Source organism: Haliaeetus albicilla, chromosome 9 (genome assembly GCF_947461875.1).
Source record: "Haliaeetus albicilla chromosome 9, bHalAlb1.1, whole genome shotgun sequence".
Lineage (NCBI taxonomy): Eukaryota > Metazoa > Chordata > Aves > Accipitriformes > Accipitridae > Haliaeetus > Haliaeetus albicilla.
The window spans coordinates 6,352,881-6,379,717 of record NC_091491.1 but is presented as its reverse complement, the minus strand read 5'-3'; the positions used below and the strand labels follow the sequence as shown (position 1 = coordinate 6,379,717).

General features: G+C 40.0%; 1 protein-coding gene across 1 annotated transcript; it reads left to right on the top strand.

The window, feature by feature from the left end:
- Window positions 1-26: 26 nt before the first annotated feature.
- On the top strand, window positions 27-23,499 carry RPA1 (replication protein A1). The gene is made up of 17 exons (XM_069791272.1): window positions 27-174; window positions 449-496; window positions 763-841; window positions 1,389-1,497; window positions 2,278-2,366; window positions 7,029-7,115; window positions 8,924-9,059; window positions 9,995-10,097; window positions 11,230-11,298; window positions 11,439-11,631; window positions 12,745-12,884; window positions 14,536-14,684; window positions 15,989-16,121; window positions 17,173-17,349; window positions 18,648-18,755; window positions 22,027-22,113; window positions 22,479-23,499. Exons 1-17 carry the CDS (start codon window positions 142-144, stop codon window positions 22,584-22,586), a joined length of 1,848 nt encoding a protein of 615 aa, XP_069647373.1. The 5' UTR covers window positions 27-141; the 3' UTR covers window positions 22,587-23,499.
- Window positions 23,500-26,837: the final 3,338 nt, after the last annotated feature.

Here is a 26,837-nt window from a genome sequence, read left to right as displayed (position 1 = left end):
GCAGCCAATAGGAGCGTTGTACCGCCGTCGGCCGGGTGACGCGCGGCGTTAACGTAAGTGCGTGCCGGAAGGAGTGGGCACGGCTCTGGGCGGCGGGAGGATTTGGCGGCAGCGGCGGAGAGCGGCGGGAGACGCAGCACCATGAGCGTGCGGCTGAGCGAGGGGGCCATCGCGGTGAGGGCTCCGCGCCCGGGGCGCCCGAGGGACTGGGGGGGCCTGGGCTGGGAGAGAAGGGAGCTGGGCGCCGAGTCCGGCCCGGTCCTGAGGGGAGAAACCAGGCCCGGAGCTGGGCCCGGTCCTGGGAGGGCCCTGGTCGGGTTCAGCGGTGACGGCCGTTCCCCTCCCGTGTCTCTGGCCGTTCAACGGTAATGCCCCCTCAGTTGTGGGTCTGGAAGCGTTCCCGAGTGAGGTGGTGGCAGCTTTCTGAGGGTCTCTTTCTTTTCTCCAGGCCATAATGCAGGGGGAGTACGTCTCCAAGCCCGTGCTGCAAGTTATCGTGAGTACTCTCCGTTACTTCTTGTGCCTGACTGCGTGCGCTTCTGCGCAGGCTTCTGAGGGCAAACAGACTTTCTCTGCAGAGGAGCTGAGCAAGGCTGATGTACTTTCAATTTCATTTTGCATGACTTGGGCTATGCTGTTGATAGCAGTGCTCAAAAAAAAAAAAAAAAGCTGAATAGATAGGTCATTTGCTAATGATGTCACCTTATGTTTTTGAAGAGTTTCTGAACAAATGAGAACTAGTGATCTGTTGTTTCCCCATAGAATACACGGGCTATTGCTACAGGAAATGGGCCACCGCGTTACCGAGTGTTGATGAGTGATGGCGTTAACACACTCTCCTGTAAGTATGGCAAGTCACAGTGAGATTTTTTTTGTAAGCGTGGAGATACTAATGGTGCTAAAGTTTCTGGTCTAGTGTCTAGGTGTAAAGTGATGAAATAAGGAGAATGTGGCATGCTTGGGGAGCACAACCTCTGAAGTGTGCACCTGCATTTTAACATTTAGACAAAATCCTTCTCTTCTGGAACTTTCTTTGTGAGCTTCAAGCAATTAACTTGCTACAGGGTATAACAAAAATATAGAAACATATACATGTTTTTGTAACGGTAATTTTAAGGAATTTAGCTTAATCTTTCTCTGACTTCTTTGATACATGATTATTCTAGCTATCACTGCACTCTTAAGTTTGGGAAATAAATACAGTATAGCGTATGCACGGGTTTGGTGACTTGTTAGCAGTTATGCTGTTTTCTATGTGCTAGTTAACTGAGCAAGTTGTAGATCTAATGCAACACTAGGCTGGCTAGAAAAGTTGTGGCCAGCTATGGCAGCCCCTTTTAAGGCTGGCATGTGTTCATTGTTTCAATGTTTTTCTTCTGTTTCTGCAGCATTCATGTTGGCAACACAGCTGAACTCTCTGGTGGAAGAGGAACACTTATCAGCCCAATGTATTTGCCAGGTTAACAGATTCATTGTCAACAGCCTGAAAGATGGAAGGTATATATCTTTCTTTAAGTACAGTTTTACAGAAAGGTAGCCACACTAGCGGGTGCTCTGTCCTTTGTGACTAAGCAGAGGCCAAATGCTTTTGATTGGGATTATCTGACAGTATTCAGTCTTCAGGGTGCAGGAGGGAAAGTACACAGCACAAGCAATTAGCAGAAATAAAAAAATTAACGGACTGTGACTGCAGTGGGTGCAGATATGCCTAGCACAGTGATTTAGTAATTGAAGGTTTCCAGTTGGAATACTCAAATTGTACTAAGTTTCATTAAAATTCACTTACAATTATCTGCTGTGGAAAAAAAACAGTGAAGATTTCTTGTTACTTTGGTGTTGTGGAATCTGGTCTTTTAGGAAAATTTGAGAGGAGGGATCAGAGTGAAGTGATTATATAAAAACTACGTATGTGTCTAGGAGAATATGAACTAAGGTTCATGTTCTTTATTCAGCGTTTTTGTGGAGGGAATATATTCTCTTTTGTAAAATCTGGCATGGTTTTGATACTTTTAAAACACTATGTGGTTTCAAGCCATTTTTGTGTGCCCATTCAGCCTGCCATCAGCTATCCCTGATGAAATGTGATACTGTTTCAAGCCTACTTGTACCTGATGAGAGGGTTAAGTTGACAGTGGAGAGCTTTTGTCTTCCAGATCCCTCATCCAAAGAATCGGCCCCTAATGGTTGGTTCTCTTATCTGCTGCAAAGGATATTCAGAGTCTGATAGACTTGCAGAGGGAGTGAAAGTCTTTACCACTGTCTATTCTGTGTTTGTAGGAGAGTGGTTATACTGATGGATTTAAATGTTCTGAAAACTGCTGATGAGGTTGGTGGGAATATTGGCAATCCAGTGCCGTACAATGAAGGTGAGTGTCCTCTGTAAACAAATACCCTTCTGAACAGACTGTTAGGATAGCCTTTCAGCTGTCTGTTTCTTTCACTTAAAAAGAAGTGGTCAGACATGTTCAGCTTTCTTATGCCTGGAACAGTGATGTCCAGATCTTGAAAATCCTTTCTCTTTGTGTAACACAAAATGGGTTTTGTTCATATTTTAATGAAATACGCCATGGCTGAAGCTTCAGTCTTCACATGGTATTGGGAAGTATCTATACATTATGATAACATTGACAGGTTTTTATTATATGTTAGTGGTCTCTACCTAGAGTTCCAGTAAGTATGCGGAAGCTATTCTGTGTCTCCTCATAATGAGTAATCAAATAGATTATAATTTCTTCTGTCTGGAAAGAAAACAGCAGGAGGAAAATGTAATAATGATCTATGAAAGTATAAGATGGCATGGAGGGGATGAATAAAGAATGATGAATCTCTTTTTCTTTTTTTTTTTTTTTTTCAACATTCATTTGATGCTCTTTAGTTCTCATACTGTCAGATAGTGGTTTTAAAACAAAGGCTGTACTGCACCCCCAAACAGTGCATAGTTAAATTATGGAACTTGTTGAGGTAGGTGCCAAGAATTGGCACAGGTTCAAAAAGCAATTAGACATGAAAGAAAAATCCATTAAAGGCTGTTAAACATAACAATACATCCTCTGCATGAATGTTAGATTCAGGAAGCACTAAAACTTAGATTGCTCCAAGTACATAGATGAGAGACTGGTATGAAAACATGGCCAGCATACAGACTTTCCTAAGCACCCATTCCTATCCTGACATCTGAAAGACAATGATGCGCTGGGTAGACCTTAATCTGACCTGCCATGGATCTTTTGTTTTTATTATGTTGCATAAGTAACTGCGTTCTTCATTTTCATGTGCTGAGCTTACAGTTCTGAGGCAAACATTTTTTGAATTAATGTATTTTTTTCCCCTGAGATGCGTTCAAAATTATGTTCTGTTCTTCCAGTTCTGATCTTTAAAAAGAGAGAGGATAATAAGCACTTAAAGAAAATATTTGAACAGCTCTGTCATTGACATATATACAGATAATGGCTGAAATTTAATAGCAAATAGCTGCTCTTGAAGAACTTTTTTTTTTTTCCTGGTGGAAATGAGTTAATATATTTTTATTACTATGGGACCACATGTTAGTGGCAACAATTTTCTGTAGGATATTTTGGCCAAACAGTGGTGGTAGGTACACTGCCATTCTGGTTAAAAATCTACTTTACTAATCGAAATAGAAATTAGACTTTGTTGCAAAGGCAAAGATATCTTTCTTCATTAACTTCTTTTTCCTAGGGAATTAGAGGGGCGTTTGTTAAATGAGCCTAAAGAATCCTTTGTTCCTTTGATAGTTACTTAGCTAATTGCTGTTTAAAAAATGTGTTGACATCTCAGATTTTATGGTTCAATCCCACAGTTGCTGTAGAGACCAAGATTTTCAGAATAGCTATTGAGCAGGCTGGTTTGTGGCTTTCTCCCATTTCCCTCGCTTGTGTGATACAAGAGCTTGTGAACTACAGTGTTTTTCAGTTATCATGTTGTTGCTTAGAAACGACTAGGAATGTGATATTTTACAAAACTGAGCTGAAAATATACCTTTAAGACTATAAATTTTGGTAAAATTACCACAACTTTGATCAAAGTTGTATTCTTCATTTGGGCTTACAAAAGTACTCAGCAATGAAGTTTTCAAATCTAAATGCTTTTGGAGATGTTACAGGTCTATGATCATAGTAAGTGTGGTCTTGTACTAGATAGTTAAGAGATGCCGAATTTGATGTGATATGTATTTCATTTTAACACTGACATTATTCTGCAGGCTTCATACCCTTTTGATACTAAATAAGGTTTCAGTTGCAGAAGGCGGTAATAGTTTAGATTAAGTATCCTTAATGTGGCCTTTCTGCTCTGCAGGGCTGCCTGATTTGTCATGAAGGCCTTGATTGATAAGAAGGCAAAGGTGTATTTCAAGTTGCAGATTCTTTAAGTTCCTGTATATATAGAGAGATGGTATTTCTGAGGAACGTTCAGCTAATGCAGAATGAGTATCTAAGAGTGCTTTGTGGTTTTCATGGAAAAAAAGTTCAGCTATTTTTAAAAGAGTGTTTAGTCCTACTTTTGGTCTTTCTTGAAATACAGATCTCAAATTACTAGACCTAGGATTAAGGAATATCCTTTCCTAGACTGTAATACTACAGTAGGACCCGGGGAGTGAGAAGCTGGCTTTTGGCCACTTTACGCTTGAGCAGTAGGTGGTTAATCTGCCTAACAAGGAAGCTGGAGACACAATCTTCTTAATACATATCATAAAAACTTTTCAGGCAGCATTTCATAATAGTATTGAAAATTAAGATTGAGCAGTTTAGTTCTTGTTGAAAACTAGATGATAATGTTATTACTGTCATTAATCTCATTGAAATTACTCTGATGCTGGACTTTCTTCTTACTATGACAATTACTTGCTACTTATGTTTAACTTCTGTCATTAATCTTTCAATGTTGAAATGTTTGTATACTTACACATTCACTTGAACTCTTTATTCTTGTCCTTCCTACCACACATGATTTGGTGTGCATTCTTTCAAAGTGCATTTTCTTCCCACCCCACCCCCCTGCTGCTGCTCAGTTCTGGGGCTGGTCTTCTGTCACCATGGCACTGTAGCAGTACCCCTCGGCAACAAACTATTGGAGGCAGAGAACTACTGTTACATGGCTATGACATTGGAGTAGGCTGTGTGGCTAGCTTTGGCCAAAGGTCTTGGATTTGACTAACCCAGTATATATAGCAGAAATGTGATCAGGTATTTCAAGTGTTTTTTCAGCTTCTGAAAACTAAGAGTGAAAACTAGGCAGAGGACTCAGTTTTCTGAGCACCTTAAGTGATCACCAGCCACCAAAAATCATATTTTAGGAGTCCCTAGACTCTAAGTGAAAAAATTGGAGAGCTATTTCTGCTACTTCTGTATTTGAACACATGCACTGATGTGTTAATATATTCTTAATCTGTTGAGAAACACTAGGCTATGGGTAGGCAGCCATTAAAATATGAATTTGTGTTTCATAATGCACAAATGTTCTAATGTATATGGTGGTCTCTTGTTTGTTTTTTTTGTTTTTTTTTTTTTTTTCTTTTTAATTAAAAACCTAGGGGAAAAAAAACATTTGGAACAGAAGTAGCAAGGAAATCTCTTGCTGTTTCCTGTGCACGTTTCTGTTCTTCTTGAATATTCTTTCCCTGACCAGACATATTTTTCTCTTAATATGTTTTGTTGATTTTTTTTCCATTCTCCTCTTACACCAAATGAATTTGGGGTGTTGAGCACTGACCCTGACCGGGTCCTCAGAGCACCTGAGGCAGCTGAGCGAGGGTGAAATCTGGCTTCTCCATCTAGTGGATTCTGCAGTAAATACACTACACAAAATTGCTGTTTGACGTCACTCTGTTGCCAGGGAGACTGCTGTCACCAGTTCACCGATGTGACTCTACTGCGGCAAGTTAGAGGAGCAGATTGGTTTTTGTGCAAGGACCTTGTTTTGGATTAAAAATAACCGGAGGGTTACCTCTGTAGACTATACAACATCAGGTGACACTACGTCAGGGTCTCCTTGTGTTGCTTCTGCTCCTTTACCTTGCTTCTCTGCCATCCTTTCTTGCCCTTCTGTTCTGGGATTCTCTGCTTTTGTTCCTTGTGATGCTTATGGGCTTGGTCTGACCTTCTTTTCCACTTTCTCTGACCACCTTCCTCCTCACATCCCAAATCAGGGGCGCTTTGCCTACTCAGGCCTAGGACTTCTTGCAAACCAATGGCTTAAGAATTAGTTGCATCCAAAAAGATGAAAATGTTGGACATTTTCTCATCTGGAGGCAAAATATGATAGGACAATTACTATGTAAAAGAATACAAATTTTTGAATGGTAGATTAGTCTTCTAATGTACTATTTCTCTAGACATGTCACTCTGTTCTTTCTCTTGTAATTTATCATCAATATAAGGCAAGTAAAAGTCCTGGAATCTAACAAAAAAATGCACGGTATGTACTTAACTATGGCATCACTTTGCTTCCTATGCAATATACTGCTGTGTCCCAAGAGGGGCCTGCGTGAATGCTGAAATGATGACTCCATCACCCCCACATTAAATATCTTCATATTTTGGAAATAAAATGTAGCAGGTATCTTCTTTGTTTTGTGTTAAGTTCAGGTTTGACTTTACCCAGTGGGTTTTTGGCCCTTTCTGAGTTTTAAGAGGGAATTCTACAGTTTTTATCTTAGCTGTTAGGTAGTAGCAGAAACTACCTGTCAGAGCAATAGAAGCCTATAAAAACTGAGAATTTGTCAAGATTACTTAAGTGCTGTCCTTCTAAATAACTGTCAACCCTGAATTCTTTCAAAGTAGAAAGCAGTTGCTTGAGGAAAGAGATCTGACTGAAATTCCTCCATGGTAATATTGTTCAACAGATAGCTTGCTACTGCTGTGTCTTCTAAGACCTGAATTTTAGTGTGTTTTCTCTGTGTTTTAAATTATTTTTTTCATGCAAGTCTTATTTCCTAAAAAGGCTTAAGGGTACTGCTAATTACTGTGTTCCCTACTGTAGTATATGGTCTCTTTCCATTTGATTACCAGGGCAAGGGCAGCAACGTTCTTCAGCTCCAGCAGCAAACCCAGCACCCAGCAAACCCCAGCAACAAAATGGCAATTTGTCAGTAGCAGGTAAGAGTAATCCTGGGCAAGAATTCTGGTTTCCCTTTGTGTAGTGCGAAACTACAGCTTAAGTTTAAAAAAGATCCTTACTATAACGGTCTTGCACAACAAACACTCCATTAAAGACTAACCCATAGCTTGACAGGGTGAATTCTCTCAAGAGGCTACTGTACACTTGGGTTTAATAATAAATTTTTTAAAGGGGGGGGGGGGAATCTGTCCCCCTTCCCTCTTCTTCCCAAAGGAAAAAAAAAAACCAAAACTGGACACAACTTTGATGAAGCAGTGTAAACTGAACATCTTGTCTGATGCAATTTTGCATTCTTGAAACAGTGCTCTGTGGGCACCCAAGGAGGCTACAGTTTGGAGCTGGCCAGCAGGTGTGTTATTGATGCTGAGGTATTGAGGCCAAACAGTTTAGGTGGTACCGGACTGAAATTACTTGATAGTTGTCCTGGTTTCAGCTGGGATAGAGTTAATTTTCTTCCTAGTAGCTGGTACAGTATTATGTTTTGGATTTAGTATGAGAAGAATGTTGATAACACACTGATGTTTTCAGTTGTTGCTAAGTAGTGTTTAGACTAAGTCAAGGATTTTTCAGCTTCTCATGCCCAGCCAGAGCAAGAAGGCTGGAGGGGCACAAGAAGTTGGGAGGGGACACAGCCAGGACAGCTGACCCAAACTGGCCAAAGGGGTATTCCGTACCATGGGACACCACGACCAGTATATAAACTGGGGGGAGTTGTCCTGGGTGGGGATCGCTGTTCACAAACTAACTGGGCATCAATCGACAAGTGGTGAGCAATTGCATTGCACATCACTTGTTTTGTATATTTCATTCCTTTTATTATTATTGTAATTTTATTATTGTTGTTATTATTATTTTCTTCCTTTCTGTTCTATTAAACTGTTCTTATCTCAACCCACGAGTTTTACTTTTTTTTTTTTCCCCGATTCTCTCCCCCATCCCACTGGGTGGGGGGGAAGTGAGTGAGCAGCTGCGTGGTGCTTAGTTGCTGGCTGGGGTTAAACCACAGCAATAGTACATCTATAAATACAGTTTTTTGATCAAGACTTTAAATAGTGAGATACTGAAAAAGGCAGTCAATTTAAATGTCAGCCTGTAAACTTACTTTTGAAGCCAAAAAGTTGTCAGTCCTAGCTCTTGGTACTGCTTTAACCCGTCTGTATTCTTTATCCCTACATTTAAGAAGTATTTTGAAATAGTAAAATTCTGACACTTGCTTACTGCAGCAGAAAACAGTCTCTTCCTTCCTGTACTTAAAGCTGATCATGAGAGTTTTATGCTTATACATTGACAAGATTCAGTTTAGAATTAGCAGTATTGCTTTATGTCAGGAAATTATTTGAGTGCGGGCTACCATTCCTTAGTTGTTTCCCCCAAATGGCGTAGATGTAAAGCTTGGTGTGCCGTATTTTAGAGAATTTACTGCTAACTAGTTGTTTCCCCCTCTAGACCATGTTTAAGTGATTGACTCTGGACACATCTCCACTTCCAGTGTAAGTGTTCTAAAGGTCTGAGATTGTCTCTTCTGCAGCAGTTTGCAGCCTAGAAAATACTTGTGACCAAGAGCAGAAGTGATTCAACAAACTTCTAGACACTCTGTGGTGCTCACATAGCACAGTGAATGGAGCTTTAAGTGCACTACCCAGTGTTAAGTATAACTTTGCCTTCTATGCAGCTCCCCATAGCGTGGTGGAAAAAGTTCCGCCTGACCTTGCACCACGAGTTGGTTTTAATCTGGCATTTGACTGCAAGGCTGAAATGCTTTATGCTTTGTTGTGGTTTTTGAAAGGTCCTGCTGCTCCGAAGTACCATGCTCCTCCCTCAAACCAGTTTGGTAAAGTAAGCGCTCCAAGCTCAGTGAAGACACCAGGGGGATCGCAGGCCAAAGTAGTGCCGATTGCCAGCCTGAACCCATACCAATCTAAGTGAGTTATCGTGGTTTTCCAGGTGTTACTCTATGTCACAGGCATGAGGAAACAATAGCTTCTTTTTGCTTTCTCGTGTATGAATCTCTGTCAAATCATTCTTTGAGTTCTTTTGACTGTATTGGTTAACTTCAAACAAACAAAACCAGCAATAATAACAAAACTACCCAGAGAAATAAACAAACAAACAAACAAAAACCCTCCATAGAAACAGCTCTGCGGGTTTTGGTTTGGCTTGGGTTTTTTGGTGGTTTGTGGGGGTTTTGTGGGTTTTTTGTTTTGTTTTTTTTAACTTCATCAACACTTCGACAATCTGATATTTGCCTTTGCATGGTCTTGGTGAAGTTACCCTGCTGAGATTGAGAGGTTTTTAATATTTTAGTTGAAAATCAATTGACTTCAATTTTTTTTCCTAAAGCAACCTTCTTTTTGGTAACTTAATGATAAAACAGCTCAGTAAGCTATTCGCTTTCACTACTGTTCTGTTGACAAGCATGAGGATGTAATTATTTCATGAATGACATTTTTAAGTTACGCAAACTGATTTGATTACCCGAGTTAAATGTGAATCCTATAATTGAGCTCTTGAGTTCTAGCATGGCTTTTCAGAACAGGCAAACTGCTGCATGAGAAATGTACCCTAGAAGGGTAAAAGATTTGAGGCTTGATTCTATGCAGAAGGATTGTTCGCTACTATTATCATACTAGATGCTTTAAGGCTGGCTTTGTTGCTTTCTCTACAACTTTCTGCCTTTAATGGGCTAGGCCATTAAAATAGAAAGTAGCAGAAAAGCAGGTAGAGTTGCTGAGGTGCAGTGGGAAGATTCTGGCTTTTAAATGGTGACATTCCAATTCCAAAGGTTTGTCAATTCAATCTTTTATTGGAGGAAAAAAAGAAAAAAGACACAGAAGAGTGATTTCTTGCACAATTTCAGGTGGACCATTTGTGCTCGTGTTACCCAAAAAGGCCAGATCCGCACGTGGAGCAACTCCCGTGGTGAAGGAAAGCTCTTTTCTATAGAGCTAGTCGATGAAAGTGTAAGTGTCATATGTTGAGAAAAAGATAATGTATGCCAGATGCTGACGAACCCTTCATAAAGACAGAATAGAGGAAATAAAGTGTGTTATAGGAAATGTTTGGGTTTGGCTTTTTTTATTACCACTGAAGCTTGTATTCCTGTATTCATTAAGTTGAGCATCAACGACCCAGTTTTTATCCCGAATGAAGTCTTAAATGTATGGCATTACTGATTATTTTTCATCAAAGTCTACAGTGTGTGACTGAATTTTTGCAGCTTCAAAATATAGTTGTTTATGGAAACTGACAACTTAATACTGAGGTTTGTGGTGGTTTCCTCTAGATTGAGAGTGAGGTCTCATCCTTGCTTATATACGCGATACAAAACAAGGAGTGAGAGGAGCATTGCCTCCAAGTTAGAAGCTTTCATTTTCATGGGGAAATGGGAGTACAAATTATTGTAATAGTAGGAAATTTCATCTGTGGTTTGTTTGGGGAACGGTATCTGGTTAATCTAACTAAACTTGCAGTTTGTCAAACCTCTTATCAAATCGCAGCCTTCTGTCATGAAAACAAACAAGATTCTGCTAGATTATGTTTAGTATAAAATGTGAGGTTAATAATGTAACATGTTGTCATCAGCCATTTGTTTTCTGTGCATACTGTCTGTATTCACATTTTTTTTTAAAACAGAATTTATATCTAGTGAGTTTATAATTGTTATTAATCCTTACTTAAAGACTTAACATCACGTATGAGTGGGAGATAAACCAATATACTGTATGCTATCTTGTGGAGCTGCATGATCTATTTGATTTTTTTTTTTTCATGTAATGGCAATTAATGCTGGTTTTACGAGTACCTTTTCAGAGGTGTATATAGGATATATGCAGTTCTTACTCATTTCATTCTGAAACTCTAGATATACTAATGAGACTTGAATATGAGATTTGATGGTCAGGTATAGAATATGTTGTTTTAGCTATAACTACAAATGTGAGGAGAATGTTGTTTGTTTCTCACATGCCTGGAGCTAGCCTGGCAGACCACGCTGTGTCTGTAGAACGGATGGCACTTAACATTGCAAAGATTTCTTTTTATTTTTTTTCATTCCGAATTTCAGTTCTGACCAGCTCTCCTATTTTCCTGCAGGGTGAGATTAGAGCTACTGCATTCAATGATCAAGCAGACAAGTTCTTTCCCCTCATTGAATTGAACAAGGTATGGTAGCATTGTGCTTTCATAGACTGACATGAGCTAGAAAAGAGGAGCTTCAGCATAGCAAGGATTTTTAAAGGTGAACACAATCTATTTTCTCTGACTTCTGATAATATCCTCTGTTTCACTGCTTTCTCCTGTAGGTATATTATTTTACCAAAGGCAATTTGAAGACTGCTAACAAGCAATATACAGCTGTTAAGAATGACTATGAGATTACATTCACTAATGAGACTTCAGTTGTGCCCTGTGATGATGCCCAGCATCTTCCATCTGTTCAGTTTGAGTTTGTATCCATTGCTGACTTGGAGAACACACCCAAAGACTCAATTGTTGGTCAGTCTAAGTAGCAAAATGGCAAGCTCTAAAGCTCTGAAGTTTTACTTTTGTGTCCTGAATACTGGGGAGGTAGTGAGCATACAGGGCTTTGAGTGTTGTGATCCCTTAAATGAAGTTATCCAGTGATGGTTGCCATTAAAAATACCTCGGGTGGTTTTCCTGTTAAGATGTCTTTGCCCTGTTCTGCTAACAATGTATAACGACTTTTCTTCAAATTTGTGCTACAAACTAAAGACAGTAAATGATACTTGTTTATTTTATGATGATCATTGTTTTCCACAGAAAAGGGCTGAAAGAAAAATGTCCTTGCTCAGCACGTGTGCATTTCATACCTTCCATGGTCTTGCTTTCTTTCACTATCTAATTATCTCTGTAGTGATTTTGGCATAATTCATTGCATCCAAGTCCAAGTTGCATGACTGTTTTGGCTTGCTTTGTGAAGTATTGGAGGTTTGTTTTTCTGTAATTTGTTGGGCAGAGTACTCCGGAAAAATCAGAGGCTTGGGTGGGGGCGAGGGTTCTCAGGTTTCACAGGCACAAGATGCCTGTGATTCAGAGGCATTCAGCTAGGAATTTTAAAGGTAGATCTGTAATTATTAAAAATGGTGTACTTTTGGGGAGTGCAAAGGGGGTTGTGTTAGCTCTTAACTACCCAAACATGCAGACTTGTTTAAGTTGCAGCTTACAGTCATGGGGCTACAGTGAAGGCACTAGCCAGTTGCTTTGTTGTTTTATAGTCACTTTGAAAACGCCTTGCCTGAGAGACTTGTGCTTAAACAGCAAGGGAGTGTGTGTTACAGGATCAGGGCTGAACTCCTTTGACAGAATGTGATGGGAAAAGATAGTACAATGCCTTGATCTCACTAATGTGGTGAGGCTTGCATTCATGAATATCTTAATGAATTAGTCAACAAAATTAAAGCACTGAAGAGTTCTGTAGTGGAGCATTCGTACCATAATACACTTAATTTCCATATCAGATTTGATTTGAATAGGGAGCTAGGATACAAGGTAAAAATCCGACAGTAGGTTTGAATTCTTCTCTTGTGATCTTGTATTCCCCAATTGTGACCTTTGAGTAACTCTAACTAAATTGTAACTGTTTTTCAGATGTAATTGGAATTTGTAAGAGCTACGAAGATGTCACTAAAATTACAGTGAAAGCTAACAATAGGGAGGTATCAAAGAGGAATGTGCACCTGATGGATATATCAGGGAAACTAGTGACAGCTACGCTATGGGGAAATGAGGTATGTGCTCCCTTACCTGTTCTTAAGCAAAGGTTCCTTTGTGTAGGGTAAGGAAATGAGTGTGCTGTTGTCATCAGAGATGGGCATAGCACTGAGACAGGTCCTGGGTGTTTAAGGATCAGGGGCAGAGAGAAGGTGAAAGACTGTCTGGTTTCATTCAGGTGTGATGTTCTTAACCTTTCTCTGACAAACTGCTGACATGATCTGACTAATGTGTTCTGAACAACTGCAGACATTATGTCTCAAGCCCAAAGACTGAAGGTAACAGGCTTCTAGTTTAGGAAAGGATACGAGTTGCAGTTTGATTATGGAAAAGCCCAGTGGCTATGGCTGTCTCATTTGAGACTAATTTTATTTGTAGGGTGGGATACATGTTACCCTGCATAAATTGCTGATTAACTGGGGGGTTGAGAGGCTGTATCTCAGACTAGAGTTTAAAGCATCAGAGCCTTGGAATTCAAAGTTTGAGTAGTTGCAGTAAACTACTACTTTATCCTTTTAACAGGCTACTTTTGTTTTCCACCAGTGTTGTAGATGCTTAGGGATTTATGTTCCAGTCTATAAAATAGAAGTGATCCTGCCAGCTTGACAGTGATGCTTTATGGCTAAATGATCAAGTGCACTGATATTGTAGGTAGCTAAACACCATTAACCATCTGCTGATATAAATGAAGTAAACTGAAGTTCAATATCACAAAGTTTTGAGGTTGGACCAGGTTGTTATAGGAGAGGCTACTGGTAATTCCTGGCATAACTCTTCCCACAGAGATCAGGGCCTGCATTTTACAAAGTTAAATCTGTTTGCTTGCTTGTAGAATAGAGATGACAACAAGCATTGAGGAGAAGTGATGTATGGCTTGCAGCTGGCACAGTTAGGGTTAGAATCTGTATCTCCTTTGCAATAGTCATTACCCTAAGTGCTGGGATATGTTTTGTGTTCTTTTTGCATCTCGTGGATACAGTGAATGCTACTGGTAACTCCAGCTCGTTTGTAATCTTTAAGCACATGATCCTCCCCTTGCTTGCTAAGTGGTGTGGGGTCCAGAAAATCCATACCTTTCAAAACCTCTCTTATGGCAAGAGGTTCTTTGTTAGTGTCAGACTTTACTCAGATAACAAACTGATGGCAATTGAACGGCATTAAAGCAGCTTTATGAGATTAAAAACAGAAAATGGGAAGTCAAGAAAATGTGTTTGGTCAGCATACCTACACTTCTGCTTTTTAAGTTGTAGTAGAGTAGACATGATTGGGTCAGTCAAGCCAAGTGAGTTGTTTCATATCCTGAAGAGTCTAATCTGACCAAATAATTTCTCCGCTTTGGAGAAACCTCCATTCCCGTAACCCATCTCCCTTTCGAAAATCCTTGTGTGAAACTCCTAATGGAGGGAACCAATCCTTTTTTTCCAAACCAGTGGTGTGACTTAAGGATCCTCTGGTTCCCCAGGAAATGGGGTGTTAGGATTACAGCTTTAATTGTTAGCTGCCTTTTCTTAAAGTCCTAGTGATACCATTTAAAACCTTACCTTCTAAATACAGTAAGATAGTTTGATTCAGATTTGTCTCTTGTCATGATCTGTGAATTATGACCGCAAGTCCAGTACCTTTACTGTAGCGTGCTACTAATGTTTTCTGTTTTTTCAACACATGCAGGCTGAACAGTTTGATGGTTCTAGACAACCTGTGATAGCCATCAAAGGAGCCCGAGTCTCTGATTTTGGTGGTAGAAGCCTGTCTGTCCTGTCCTCGAGTACAGTTGTCATCAACCCTGATAGCCCAGAGGCTTTTAAGCTCCGAGGATGGTATGAGTGTGTGTTTATGTAGATTCATTCCAGCCTGCTGCAGAGTGTTTGTTTTATTCTGTTTCTCTGTACTTGAGCAGTTTGTATAGTACTGAAGAAAGGTAGCAGAGGATATGGGTTCCAGGATTATAGAAACTTCCCTTTCTTGAAAGCAGTGGAGCCTGAAAGGCTGTCCTTCTTAAGTTGTTCAATTCAAAAACTTGTAATTCCTTGACAGACCTTGAAAAATTGAAATAGGAGTAGTGCATGCTGACCCAAAGCCTTGGAAGGCAGCATGAAATCAGACTTGACCAGCTCCACTTTCTGAGGCATGATCTGAGAGAACAATATTTTTTTCACAGGCTTTTTTGATTGTGTGGAATCTGATACACACTATATTAGTATGAGCTGGAGGAACTATGCTGACTTCTTCCAGTGTCTATTCCTGATCAGATATTTTTCAGATAGCAAAATAACATTTTTATTTTTATTGTTGTCAGGAAAGCAAAGTGATTTCTTGGTGGTTTGTTGCTTCCACTGTAGGTAGTTGCTAAATTGTCTGCTGTAACTACTAATATGGCGAGATGTGGTGTATGTATGAATAGGGTCAAGTGCTGACAGCATCAGATTCGTGAATCCAGGGTTTTCAGGTTCTAGTTAAATCACCCAAACATGGATAAAATATAATGGCATCCTCCATTTGTCATTGAGCTGTGGTTCCCCCATACTTCAGAAGGTTGTTGCAGATAAAATTGATTGTGGGTCTTAGCTATTACTGTCACGCTTTAATTAAGCTCAGTTTTTGAGTCTTGTTGGCGTGTTTTTCAAATCTCAAAAAACACCACGATGGAATGGTAGTACAACCTTTTGCTGAAAAGCTGTGCTTTCTTATTTTAACAGAGGAAGAATAATCTTTTCAATGCTATTTTCTTTTTCTTTCGAAGCTGCTGCGAAGATAATGGTACCATGTAATTTAATTTTAATTACGGAAATATCTTGATGCCCTTAAATCTTGTTATCTGACTGCCTTTAAGAAGCATGCAGTGCGTGGTTTGACCACTAGCTGGCAAACAAATTGCAGTTATATAGAACAAAGCTGTCCTCCTTTTGTGGGTTTATAAAATACTGTGCTAATTAAGTCGGACTATTAACTTATTCTGAAATGCTATTTTTGTTTGCAATATACACAAATTACTGTAATTGTTTCCCTTGCAATCATTGATAAAAAATCCCTCACGTATTAAGTACATGAAACTAAATGTAAGCTTTTGATAAGTCTGTATGGTCTGCTATCCAAAAATAGAAGTGCATCTTTGTGGTTCCAGGTTTGACTCTGAGGGGCAGCTTCTGGAATGTGCCTCAATCTCTGATGTGAGGGGTGGGCCAGCATCTGGGGTGAATACCAATTGGAAAACTTTGTTTGAAGCCAAATCTGAGAACTTGGGACAAGGAGATAAGGTAAAGCGCGGCCGCTGAGTGCAAGCCTTATGTATTGGGGAGAAAATAAAAAGCTAGACTTTATGCAGGCATTTTGCTTATTGAAGTAGTACAGTTGTTGAGCAGTATGTGCTTACTCTGTCAGAATTTATGTTATTAAGTATTTTTTTTTCAAATAAATTCCAGCTTGTTGCTGATGTTGCAACAAGTTACTGTGTTTACAAGAGAATTCTAAGCCTTGTATAAATGGGGGGGAGTTCATCCCAAAGGTGTTAATATAAATAGCACAAAGTGTTCTAGGAGAAACAGGTGCATTAGGAGGAAGTGGTTTTCAAGGGTGCGCACTTGGTCAATAGAAAAGCTAGGAATAAAACCCAGGCGTCTGGCATTCCAGTCCAGTAACCTCTCTAGGCTTATACTGCTTCTTGACTTATTTTTAAATATTTTTTTTTTTTTTTTTCAAACTTAAGTGCTAAGCCATTTGGGATATGCAAGAACTTCTATCTAAGGAAAAAACTTTACCTGTCATTCAGCTATTTTCTGTGAGATTTTTTTGCACATGCTTCTTAAGCAACCCCTGTTTATCTGTTGAAAGACTTGACCGTGGTCTTAAACCATTAGGATGATTATTTTAGTATGGTGAGTGGGTATTTTGTTCTGTAGGCTATAGTTTAATCAAATGCTTATCTGTAATACTACACAGTAGGCTTTCTGTTTTTTCTATTGGCTCCTAAAAGAAGCATAGGAAAGTGCAGAATCTTAATCCTGTGAAAAAGTAGAGATTTGAACAGACACAATGGAGAAGCAAATATGCTTTATCTAAAGAAAACCTAGCAATTGGAGTTTCTTGCAATGGAAACACAAAATAATCTTGCTGTAGGGGCTTTATTTAACATAATGGAAGCCTGAAAATTATTGCAACAGAGGGGCTGATTTACAGTTTCCCAATAATCCATAGCTGTTAAGCCTTCTAATCCTAAATATCCAAGTATGGATGCCTTGCTTTGTAGTTAATTCAGAATTGGAAAACATTGAGTATTTTGAGGCTAATGTTGCACACTCACTCTCCTAGGCGGATTATTTTAGCTGTGTGGGCACAGTTGTACATCTGCGCAAAGAGAACTGTATGTACCAGGCATGTCCCTCTCAGGATTGCAATAAGAAAGTGATAGACCAACAAAATGGACTGTATCGTTGTGAAAAGTGTGATCGTGAATTCCCCAACTTCAAGTATCGTATGATGCTTCTGGTAAGTAGAATTAGAGGAGAGGTGTTTCTCGCTGTTTTCCTTGTACAGTGCAAATAGAAATCTTTCAAGAGAAGGGGGTGTTAGAGTGCTGTTTGTCTATCTGTGGTGCCTTTGGGCTAGAGGATATTTAAATGGTTTGTATACTGTACCTGAGTGAGGGATGTTTCATTGAGCTGATTAGCAGTTTGTTTTCCTAGTGCTCCAATTAAAAGCTTTTCTCTTTGCCAAAAAGTTGATGCTAGCTCAGTTGATTCTGGTTTCCAAGTGTACTATGCAGTGCAGAGTACAGATGGCCTACGCCTCTTCAGTAGTGAAGATAAACTGAAGTAAAATGGCATTTCTGGAGAGCAGTAATTGCACTTTTACAGCTGCTACCTATATTTAGTACATTTTTTTCGGTAGGTATTGTTCTGTCTCATGCTTTAATGGAGCCTGTTTCAGAAAGTTGTCTGGGGATTATTATTGCGATGCCCGCTTACACCATAAGCATTGAACCTTCTTCTGTTTTACGTTATAAGTTAGAGTTGTATCTGCTTCTTAGAAATGCTGTGCCAGGTGGGCATGCAGAGAGAAGGGAACTATCCCTGTAGTCTCACTAAAACACAAACTGCTTCTGAATAATTTCTAGCGGATAACTTCTAGGAATGCATGAACTACTTTACATAGCAGAATCATTCTTGTAGAATATAAAGGAGATACTGAGGATACAATCAAGGCCTTCAGAACAGTATGTCTCCTATTTTCCCATTCCTAATTGTCAAAGCAGCCAGGAGATGCATGTGAGGCTATCATTTGATCTTTTTACTGCTCTGTCTTGTCCTTGAATATGTTGATAGTTTCCTCATAACATAGTATTACATGTGTTTGTGCTCAAGTACTCAGGTGTGTACAAACTAAATGCAGTTTGCAGTCTTGTTGGTGTCCCCCTTGGTGGTTGTTGTTCTGGGCTAACCTGTTCTTGCTCACAGCTCATCAGTGACAGCAGAACAGAGCTGAATATCCATCAGGGTGTACCACTGTGATCTTGTTGGCCTTTTCCTGTGACACAATGTATTGTCAATATTAACTCATGTTAAGTTACTGTGACATTCTATGGAGCTTAAAAAAAACAAACCAAAACTCACTGCCTTCCACCCTCAGTGATGGAAAGTACCTACGGTACATAGGGCTCTGATAGTTACTGGAAATTTAAAACTCTATATAGCTGTGAAATAAATTTTTCTTTTGTACTGTCTTCTGTCTTCCTTGAGGAATAGGCAACTGGATGAAATAACCTTTTGGGTTTTGTTGGGTTTTAGGTGACCATTGCAGACTGTCTAGAGTATCAGTGGGTGACTTGTTTCCAAGAGTCAGCAGAATTCATTCTTGGGCAAAACGCAGCTTTCCTGGGAGAACTGAAGGAAAAGGTCAGTCAATTAGCTTATTGTATTTTTAGTAAATGTCTAGAAGTTGAACTGTTTCACGCATCCTGTTGGTGGGCTGCCCTCAAATTTCTTGCTTTTTTTTGATCCTCCTGGTAAGGAAATATTCTTGTAATGTTGACTTTGAAGGCAACTTGGAGAAAGATGTAAGGTACGTGTGTAACACCAGTGCTGATTCATCAGAGAGCACGATCTCATACCTGTGTGCACGCGTATAGCACTCCTAAGTCAGCAGAGGTGGCAAAGGCAGTGGGTTATGTTCATGTAGTTGCTGTGGAAATTAACAGCATTATTAAAACAAATACAAAAGTGCCATATGAAAGAAAGGGATATGCTACTTCATTTGGCAAGAATTTGATCTTGCCCATTCCCTGGGTAATAGGCCAGCTCAGGGACCTGGCAGCCCAAGATTGTTCTCCAGATGTTGGACTTCAGTATCTTTTACAAGTTCACAAATCATTGCGTCTCCCTAGTCTGAAGTTCTTGGCAGGGACTTGTTTACTCTCCTCAGGATTATTTTCCACAGGCCATCTGCCTGGAGAACAGAGATTTGCCTGGTTTCCCCCATAGTTTGCTCCCACAGTCAGTCTGTCTACCTCTGAGCTCTTTTGGCTGTTAAAAGCTGGAGATCAGGCTGTCCTTATCACCTGGACCTTGAGAGACAGCTGATTACTTGAGGACAATACTACAGCCTTTTAACATGTGTTGACTCCAATAGAAAGAACAGGCTGTTTTATCATTGTACCTAGATTGGAAGAATCTGCAAAAAAACCTGGTTTAGCCATGAATGCTAACAAGACTATCCCTAATGTGTTCCAAAAATTTGTTTACAAAACCAAAAAGTTCCAGAACACTTTGTATGTATCTTTGTAAGTAGGCAGGAAGCTTTTTGAACTAATGTGTGTTAGCCCATTTCTGAAGGCTCTTTTTTTTTCCCACCAAATATAATCAGAAATTTTGTCGGTCATATGAAAACTGTGACTTGTAAAATGGGTCGTTGGCAGAGATGCCTAAGCGATCTTTCTTTGACAGATTAGGTTTTAAGATTGTAAGTCTTTAAACACTAACAGACAGCATTTTCTTCCCTTTGTCACTATATGCTTCTCTGCTGCATTTTCCTTTCTTCCAACCAAAATAATATTTTCCTGAGTTTTAGTTGTCTACTGTGTAAAAATCTATGTGGTTTTGTTTTGTTTTTTTAACTGATGATATGGAAAGCATAATAAGTTCTTGAATTGCATATGAGCATTGCTGTGCTCCCAGGCTAAGGCTGGTTGATACTAGGGCTCCATAGATATACCAGTAGTTGTTTAACCCATTGCTTGGCTGTGGGAGGGAAATGAAGCAGGAGGGATTGCTGAGGCTGTAGTCCCGGTTGTCCTGAGACACTATTGTAGACCTCATCTGCTTCTGCAAAGTAGGGCTGGTTTTCCTGTAGGTTACATACAAGAATGTTTTTTTTGAAATTTCCTGCACTTCAGCGGTCTAAGGTAAGTGGTACAAAGCTTGTGGTTCTGGGATGCTAAGTTTTTGTGATATTGTGAAAGCTGCACACCTCTGTTCTGTAGGAAGATGTATTGCTAGGGCACTCTAATTAGATGTGCTTGCACTTTTGCATTTCCATTTTCAGACATTCTTAACTTGTCAATATTTTCTTACTTTAGCCATGCTTAATCTCTGCTAGAGTTCAAACAAAATTTCTTAGTCACTTTTAATGCTGCAGAGAACTGGGTGTGGAAGGAGAGACAGCAGATCCTATGTAACAGTACAAACATGTAATGTCTTTTGAAGAGCTGCCTAATGGAAATGGCTGAGCATAGAAAATGGAACATAATATGGAATGAGCCCTTGAGCGGGAATGCTTTGTGTTCCAGGAGAAATTGTTTTTGATTTGACACTTTTATGAGCCTTTAAAAATGGTACTTGATGCATTTTCAGTAAGCTTTTCTTAGTGGTTTTTCTCTGAAGATCTGATGCGGTATCCTGTGAAGTTGGTGGGAGTCTTTCCACTGCTCATAGTATGTAGTGAGTCCATGTACAGGCAGTGACCACGCTAAGCATAGATATGCATGCAATGTTTTTCATCTACCTCTCCACTGTGCTTGTTACCAAAGGAGGTAGTGTAGGGTAGCAATGACTGGTATGCTAACAGTATTTTCCACTCACTAATGGTTAGCAAAGTTTGTGGCAGAGCTGGAAACAGAAGCCAAATGCTTTATTAAGCAAGTTTTCTTATCCTCTAATCCATATGATGGTCAGAAGAAGGGCTTTTTAATATTCAGGAAGGATATGCCTAATTTTTGCAGTCTGTGAAACTAGCTACTCCTGTTCACCTTCATTTGTTGTGCTTTTCTAAACCTTGGGAGAATCACTGTGTAGTGTAAAACAGTGCTGCGCGCATTTAAAAACAGCAGATGTAACACTGCTGTTACACTGAATATGAGTGAAACTGAGGTGGGTTCAATTCCAGATCAGATGCTCTGTCTGCTGCTGGAGCGACTGATCAAGTCGCATTAATAATTACTTGTCTGTATCATCCTGGGGCTGCAGGATTTTTGTGGAATGTCAGCAAAGGTTTTTACAACTAATTTTTACAAAAATAAACTTTTTCCACAGTCTCCACAACTTGTCTGCTTCTTTTCTACTGTTTTGACAAATTGTCAGTTTTAAGTGATGATGATGTTTAGTGTTCATATGGTAATTAGAAGCAGCTTATGTCATAAATATGACAGAGTCTTCTAATGGTTATAAAAGCGTGTTCAAAACATGTATCCACTTTTTTATAGAACATCCTCTTAAATAGGTCTGTGTCAGCATGTGAAGGATACATACAGCCTTGATGGATAACGAGAGAAACAGAATGCCTAATAAGACGATTAATAGGGAAGTAGTTAACTCTGTCAGTGTTTGTGATTGTAGCAGAACATCAGAATTAGCCGGTTAAGCAGCGTGAAAGAATCTCATGTAGATTTATAGTACTTTCGTTCTGTACACTTGGTTGCAGATTCAGTGCAACTGTACATTATTTTGTTTAGGTAGCTAAGACATTTTCACTTTGACCTAAACTTTTTCTTAAAAACTTTTAAGTTATGGTTTGGCATCTAAAATTTGAGGGAAGATTCAGCTCTGCCTACATGATCCGGTTAGTTCACCCGTTTTGCCAATGTAAGCAAAAGATGTGCTGTTCTGAAAGTTCATGGTACTCCCAGAAGCCTGGAGTGTTTGCAGCTGATATCTGTCTTTGTCCTTCTCACAGAATGAGCAGGCATTTGAAGAAGTGTTCCAAAATGCAAACTTCAACACATATGAGTTCAAGATCCGAGTAAAACTGGAGACTTACAATGTAAGTATCCCCCAAAAGGCATGTAACGTAGCACTTGGCTTTTGTAGTTTGACTTGTCTCCATAGGAGGTGCTTCCTCCTCTTACGTTTGTGGGGAGAAGTTTCCAAAGATACCTGCTCACAGCGAATACTGCCAGTCTTGAGCACTGAAGGAAGGATCCACTGTCATTAACACTGCTCCCTCTCAGGTTCATCAAGCCTGGCTTGTTTCAAATGAAAACAACATAGCTCCTCTGGGAGTCAAGTTTGCACTCCCAGATAACCCTGATACCAAGATCAGTAAGTTACTGGAGCAGAAGGAGGTTAGAACCAAATGCCTGGGGTGCTTAGCGTTCTTCTTTTACATGCCATGTTTCTCTTTCACAGGATGAATCTCGTATTAAGGCTACAGCAGTGGATGTCAAACCTGTGAACTACAGGGAATACAGCAAGAGGTTGATCGCAAGCATCAGGAGAAATGCTCAGCTAGGGTGAGGAGGCTGGTGCTGACTGATGGAGCTAGAACTTCCAGGAAAAACTCCATAGATGATATTACACTGACTTTTTCCCTACCCCGTGTGTGACAATTTGGCATTAGTTACACTGTGCATGGTAGTCCAGTGTAGTGGGCTAAGTGATTTAATGCATTTCTCTGAAGATATGCCCCTGGTAGGTAAGAGTGCACTCTAATGGCCAGGATATTGTAGACTGTTGTGGTCTATTAAGCTGTGACAGCTTTAAAGAGGAGTCTCTAGACAGATTGCCAGGGTCTTTAGACAAACCATTCAGAATGTCTGAAGTAACTTTTGCTTTCTTACTATATGTAAAGCTGAATTATATAACCATTGTGTCTTCTTTGCAAGAAAGTAGTGACAACCTTGACACTTGGACTTGTTCAGCAGAGGGTAGGAGGAAGAGTGTCATACAGCTTTCAGATAATGGACATAGGAGAACAGGTCTATTAGCGCAAGTTAGTTCCTTTCCATAGAATTCAAAGGCTTTCTCTTTCCACAGGTGCCATGCAGTTGTTAATGCTTGGAATGGCAATATGGTAGAATTATTAATCAAAGACATATCTCTTATATCTGAAGAATATCCTTCCTTCAGGGTTTAATAGACTGAGTCAGATGGGTCTGATATTAATCAAAATTGTCTCTTCTGAGGAAGGCAGATAAGCATTGACTCTCCATCCCCCAGGGAAATCTAGGCAACTACAAAGCATTGCTTTAGTTTTCTTTTCAATTAATACTATGGATTTTTGACTGATTTTTAGCTCACGTTTCCTGCCTATACATATTTTGTATGTTTGTATGTTCAGTCGCTTTGGTTTTATTTGTAATGATGTTAATCAGAAACAGGTCTTTAAATGGGGGGGAGCTTTGTTTCAATAAACACTGTTTAATTCCTATGTAGTGAATTTTGCTTTCTTTGAACACCAAAGACTTCTCATTACTGGAAAGCAATTAATTAGCTTTCATAATAAGCATTCACTTGGGGGAGATGTTACCTTATTACAAACTCTAAGGTTAGACTGAAGAATGGAGACTTCTTTGCCTGGTGTTAACGGCATGGAAATGCAGTGATATTTTCACCATTTCTGTGCCTGAGAATGCTGATGAGCTGGCACTTCTGGGATTTTTATTGACGTTTACACAGCAGTCTAAAACTAACCAGGCTTTGAGATTTGTTCAGACATAGAGCTAGTACAGAAAACAGTAATTATGCTACTGGGCTTTTCAGTCAGCAGAGCATGCTAGCTCTGTGTGCTCCTAATCACATTAATTATGTGTTCCCTGGCTGCAGCTCACAGCTTGGCATTTGCTGCACAGCTCCAAGCATCCAGGCAATACTGCAGTGGGTCTCTGGTAGCAAAACTGAAACTTATTTATTTATTTTGCTTTGTAGAGCACTGTTTCTTCATGTATTCAGTTGGTGCCCTTTATTTCCCATGATTTCCTGTTTGTCATCTTAAGTCTTTAAGAACTGTAAATGCCATTTCCTTTGATGGACATGAAGAACATTATTCTGGGCCCATTAAATTGCACAAACAACCCCTTCCTCTTTTTTGGATTGTGAGGATCATGACTGGGTTCTTCTGCTGATGTCTTGCATTTTTTATTGAAGTATTTGTTCCCTCTGACCTTGCTTGTAAAGCATTGACTAGAAAATTACAGTCTTCAGCACAGTTCCGGATTGACAAATGGTAGGTTAGCGGTGATAATCTATCTTTCCACTCTGCTAACCAGTCTTTTGGTTCTGCTCCACCCTTCCTGTCCCTCCTTCCCAGTTTGAGGGGACTGGTAACAAGTGGTAATGCAAAATGTTCCTTGAGGCTATTTCTAATTCTCAGGCCCATATACACTATGAAGTTTTTATGGGCATTTGTGTTAGCAAGTATTTGCTGGCATTGCAGCTTTATGAGACGATGTTGCACACCTGCCTCTGCTGGGGCAGCTCATTCTCCCAGAGGGAATCGCTGTGCATCCATATTGCTGGGTTTACTATGCCATCAGCCAGAGCGCTGGAGATGGAAGGTATCAATACTCAAGAGTATTAAGGTATCTTACAGGATCAGCTGAATGACCTTGAGAACTGGAACAGAAAATCAACTTAAAACAGTTGTGTGAAAAGTCATTTATTAGAGGACTAATAAAAAAAACCCAACCCTCTGCTATAAAGTGGATGCTCATTAGTGACTGAAGAGTTGGAGGGTTTTAATCATGCTTTAATCAGCTAGTATATGATAAAAACATCAAGCTATGTAAGGCAAGGTATTTCTAGTATAGCTATACAAGTACCATAGGATTATATAAGCCTCTGCTGTGAGATCTCATCTCGAATGCTATGTACAGTTCTGGTCGGCTACGTATAGAGGCAAAAAAGAATCTCAGCTGGGGCGAGTACAGAGGAGGACTACACCGCTGAGTAGGAGAATGAAGATCTTTTTTAGGAGGGGCCTAGAAGAGCTAATTTAGCAAAATGAATCCTGGGGGGGGGGTATGATTTCCCACTTACATAAAATATATCTGCATATATCTATCTCTCTTGCTTCCTTCCCCTGATCATAGGCTAGAACTGTTGAAGATAATTGGTTAATAAATAGTTTGTTAATCAAAAGAAAGCGAGGTTCTGAAGCAGCCATCGAGCTGAGGAGCGAGGGCAGGGAAGTTGTGGAGGACTCTCCATTCTCTCCTCCCACCTCATTGCCAGGTGGCCACGGCCATCCCAGCCTTGGTAGATCGCTGCGGCCACTGACACGGGCCGTGGAAAACGGGACTCTCCAGAAGGCTCTGGGCTCTTTTGACTGTGCTAATTAAGGAGAAGTGAGTGGACTCACAATGCTAATTGGGATTATTGGCAAACAAGCCTGTGTCTTCCTTCCCTTCATCATAAATCTCCCCCTGCTAGTGTCCAGGTTATTGCTGGATAGCTTCAGTCATTATCTGGGCTGAATATGCATTTGCTCAATTGAAAGGATGCTGGAATACTTCGTAACTAGATCTCTGTGAGGTGAAGATTCCTGAGGCTGCTAATGTTTTGCTTTAAATTAAATGTACAAAGCGAAGATGAAATTGGGAGGCTGCCGGTTTCGGACAGGCAGGTGCAAGGGCAGTTACATGAGAGCATCAAGTTCTGCGTGGCCGAGGGAAGATCTGGAACGTGCTTTGACGTGCCGCGTTCAGGTAGTTTGTTGTTTGTGTTTAATTCCCACTGTTAGGATTTAACTATGTTTTCACTGTACATGAATTTTAAATTGTTAGTGACCCTTACGAGTGTCTGGAGGGGAGATTCCATTTGAGTCAGATCTGGTTTTTAAGATGCATCAGGTGGTTTGTTGGGTTTTTTTTTTTTCCAAAATAAAGCTTTGAGGAGTCATACATTCTAAGAGCTGTTGTAAAAAATAAATGGTGGCCTTGCAGAGCAGTCGCTTCTGATCCGTGCGTGTGTTTGGTAGCTGGTTGCTTTACGCTGCGTACGCTATGCCTGGCAGCTTGGATGAGTGTGTGTGTGGGATTCCGTGTTCCAGCACAATGGGATTGTCCTTTTAGTGCAACGGGTGTGAGAGTGGAACTTGATGAGTCTGATGTTTTGATTCTTAATTCTCGGTGATATTTGCATTTGCTGCCCAAGATGCAGCATAACATCTTGAGGGGGGGGAGGAAGACGTACTTTCCTTCCGTGTCCTGTTTCATCATCTTTCATTTCCTTTTGCCTTCTTTTTTTTCTAGCCCTCGAACTAGCCGCTTTGGAGGAGAGCGGCCACCCCATAGGGCTTCTTCCTCACCATGGCCGGCCTCACCAGCTGGAGGAGCTGCCTCTCAGGCAGCGGTGGGGCTGCTTAGGTGACTCAGATGGGAAAGAAAGAGAAATGTCATATCACTTTCACACAAAAGGCTCACGAAAACGTGAAATGGAGCAGGCTGCCTACTTCCAAAGCCTGCGTTTGGGGAAGGGAGTGGTCTGCAGCATATTATGCATTATAAATATTGGAGTAGTGCAGTAAATATCAGTAATCTTATTACAGGGAGTGGAAATTCTCTTTAATATATTATCTGTGAGGATGCAAGAGGCTCACAGACCTTCTCTCATCTTTTTAGTCTGTTTTTCATGTTTACATTTTTACATTTCATTCATATGCATATTTAAAAAAAAAAAAGTGGTTTGAATCGCCAGATGGATTTTTCATGAGGACTGTTACGCATTTTTCTGTGTATTTTATTTGAATGCTTAGGTGTCTGTGTTTGG

Bases quoted from the DNA above. Each gene is read 5' to 3' on its own strand.
- RPA1 (XM_069791272.1), top strand. From the start codon at position 142: ATGAGCGTGCGGCTGAGCGAGGGGGCCATCGCG. The intron at 497-762 runs GTGAGTACTCTC...GTTTCCCCATAG, and splicing joins AGCCCGTGCTGCAAGTTATC to AATACACGGGCTATTGCTAC. The intron at 22,114-22,478 runs GTAAGTATCCCC...TCTCTTTCACAG, and splicing joins TAAAACTGGAGACTTACAAT to GATGAATCTCGTATTAAGGC.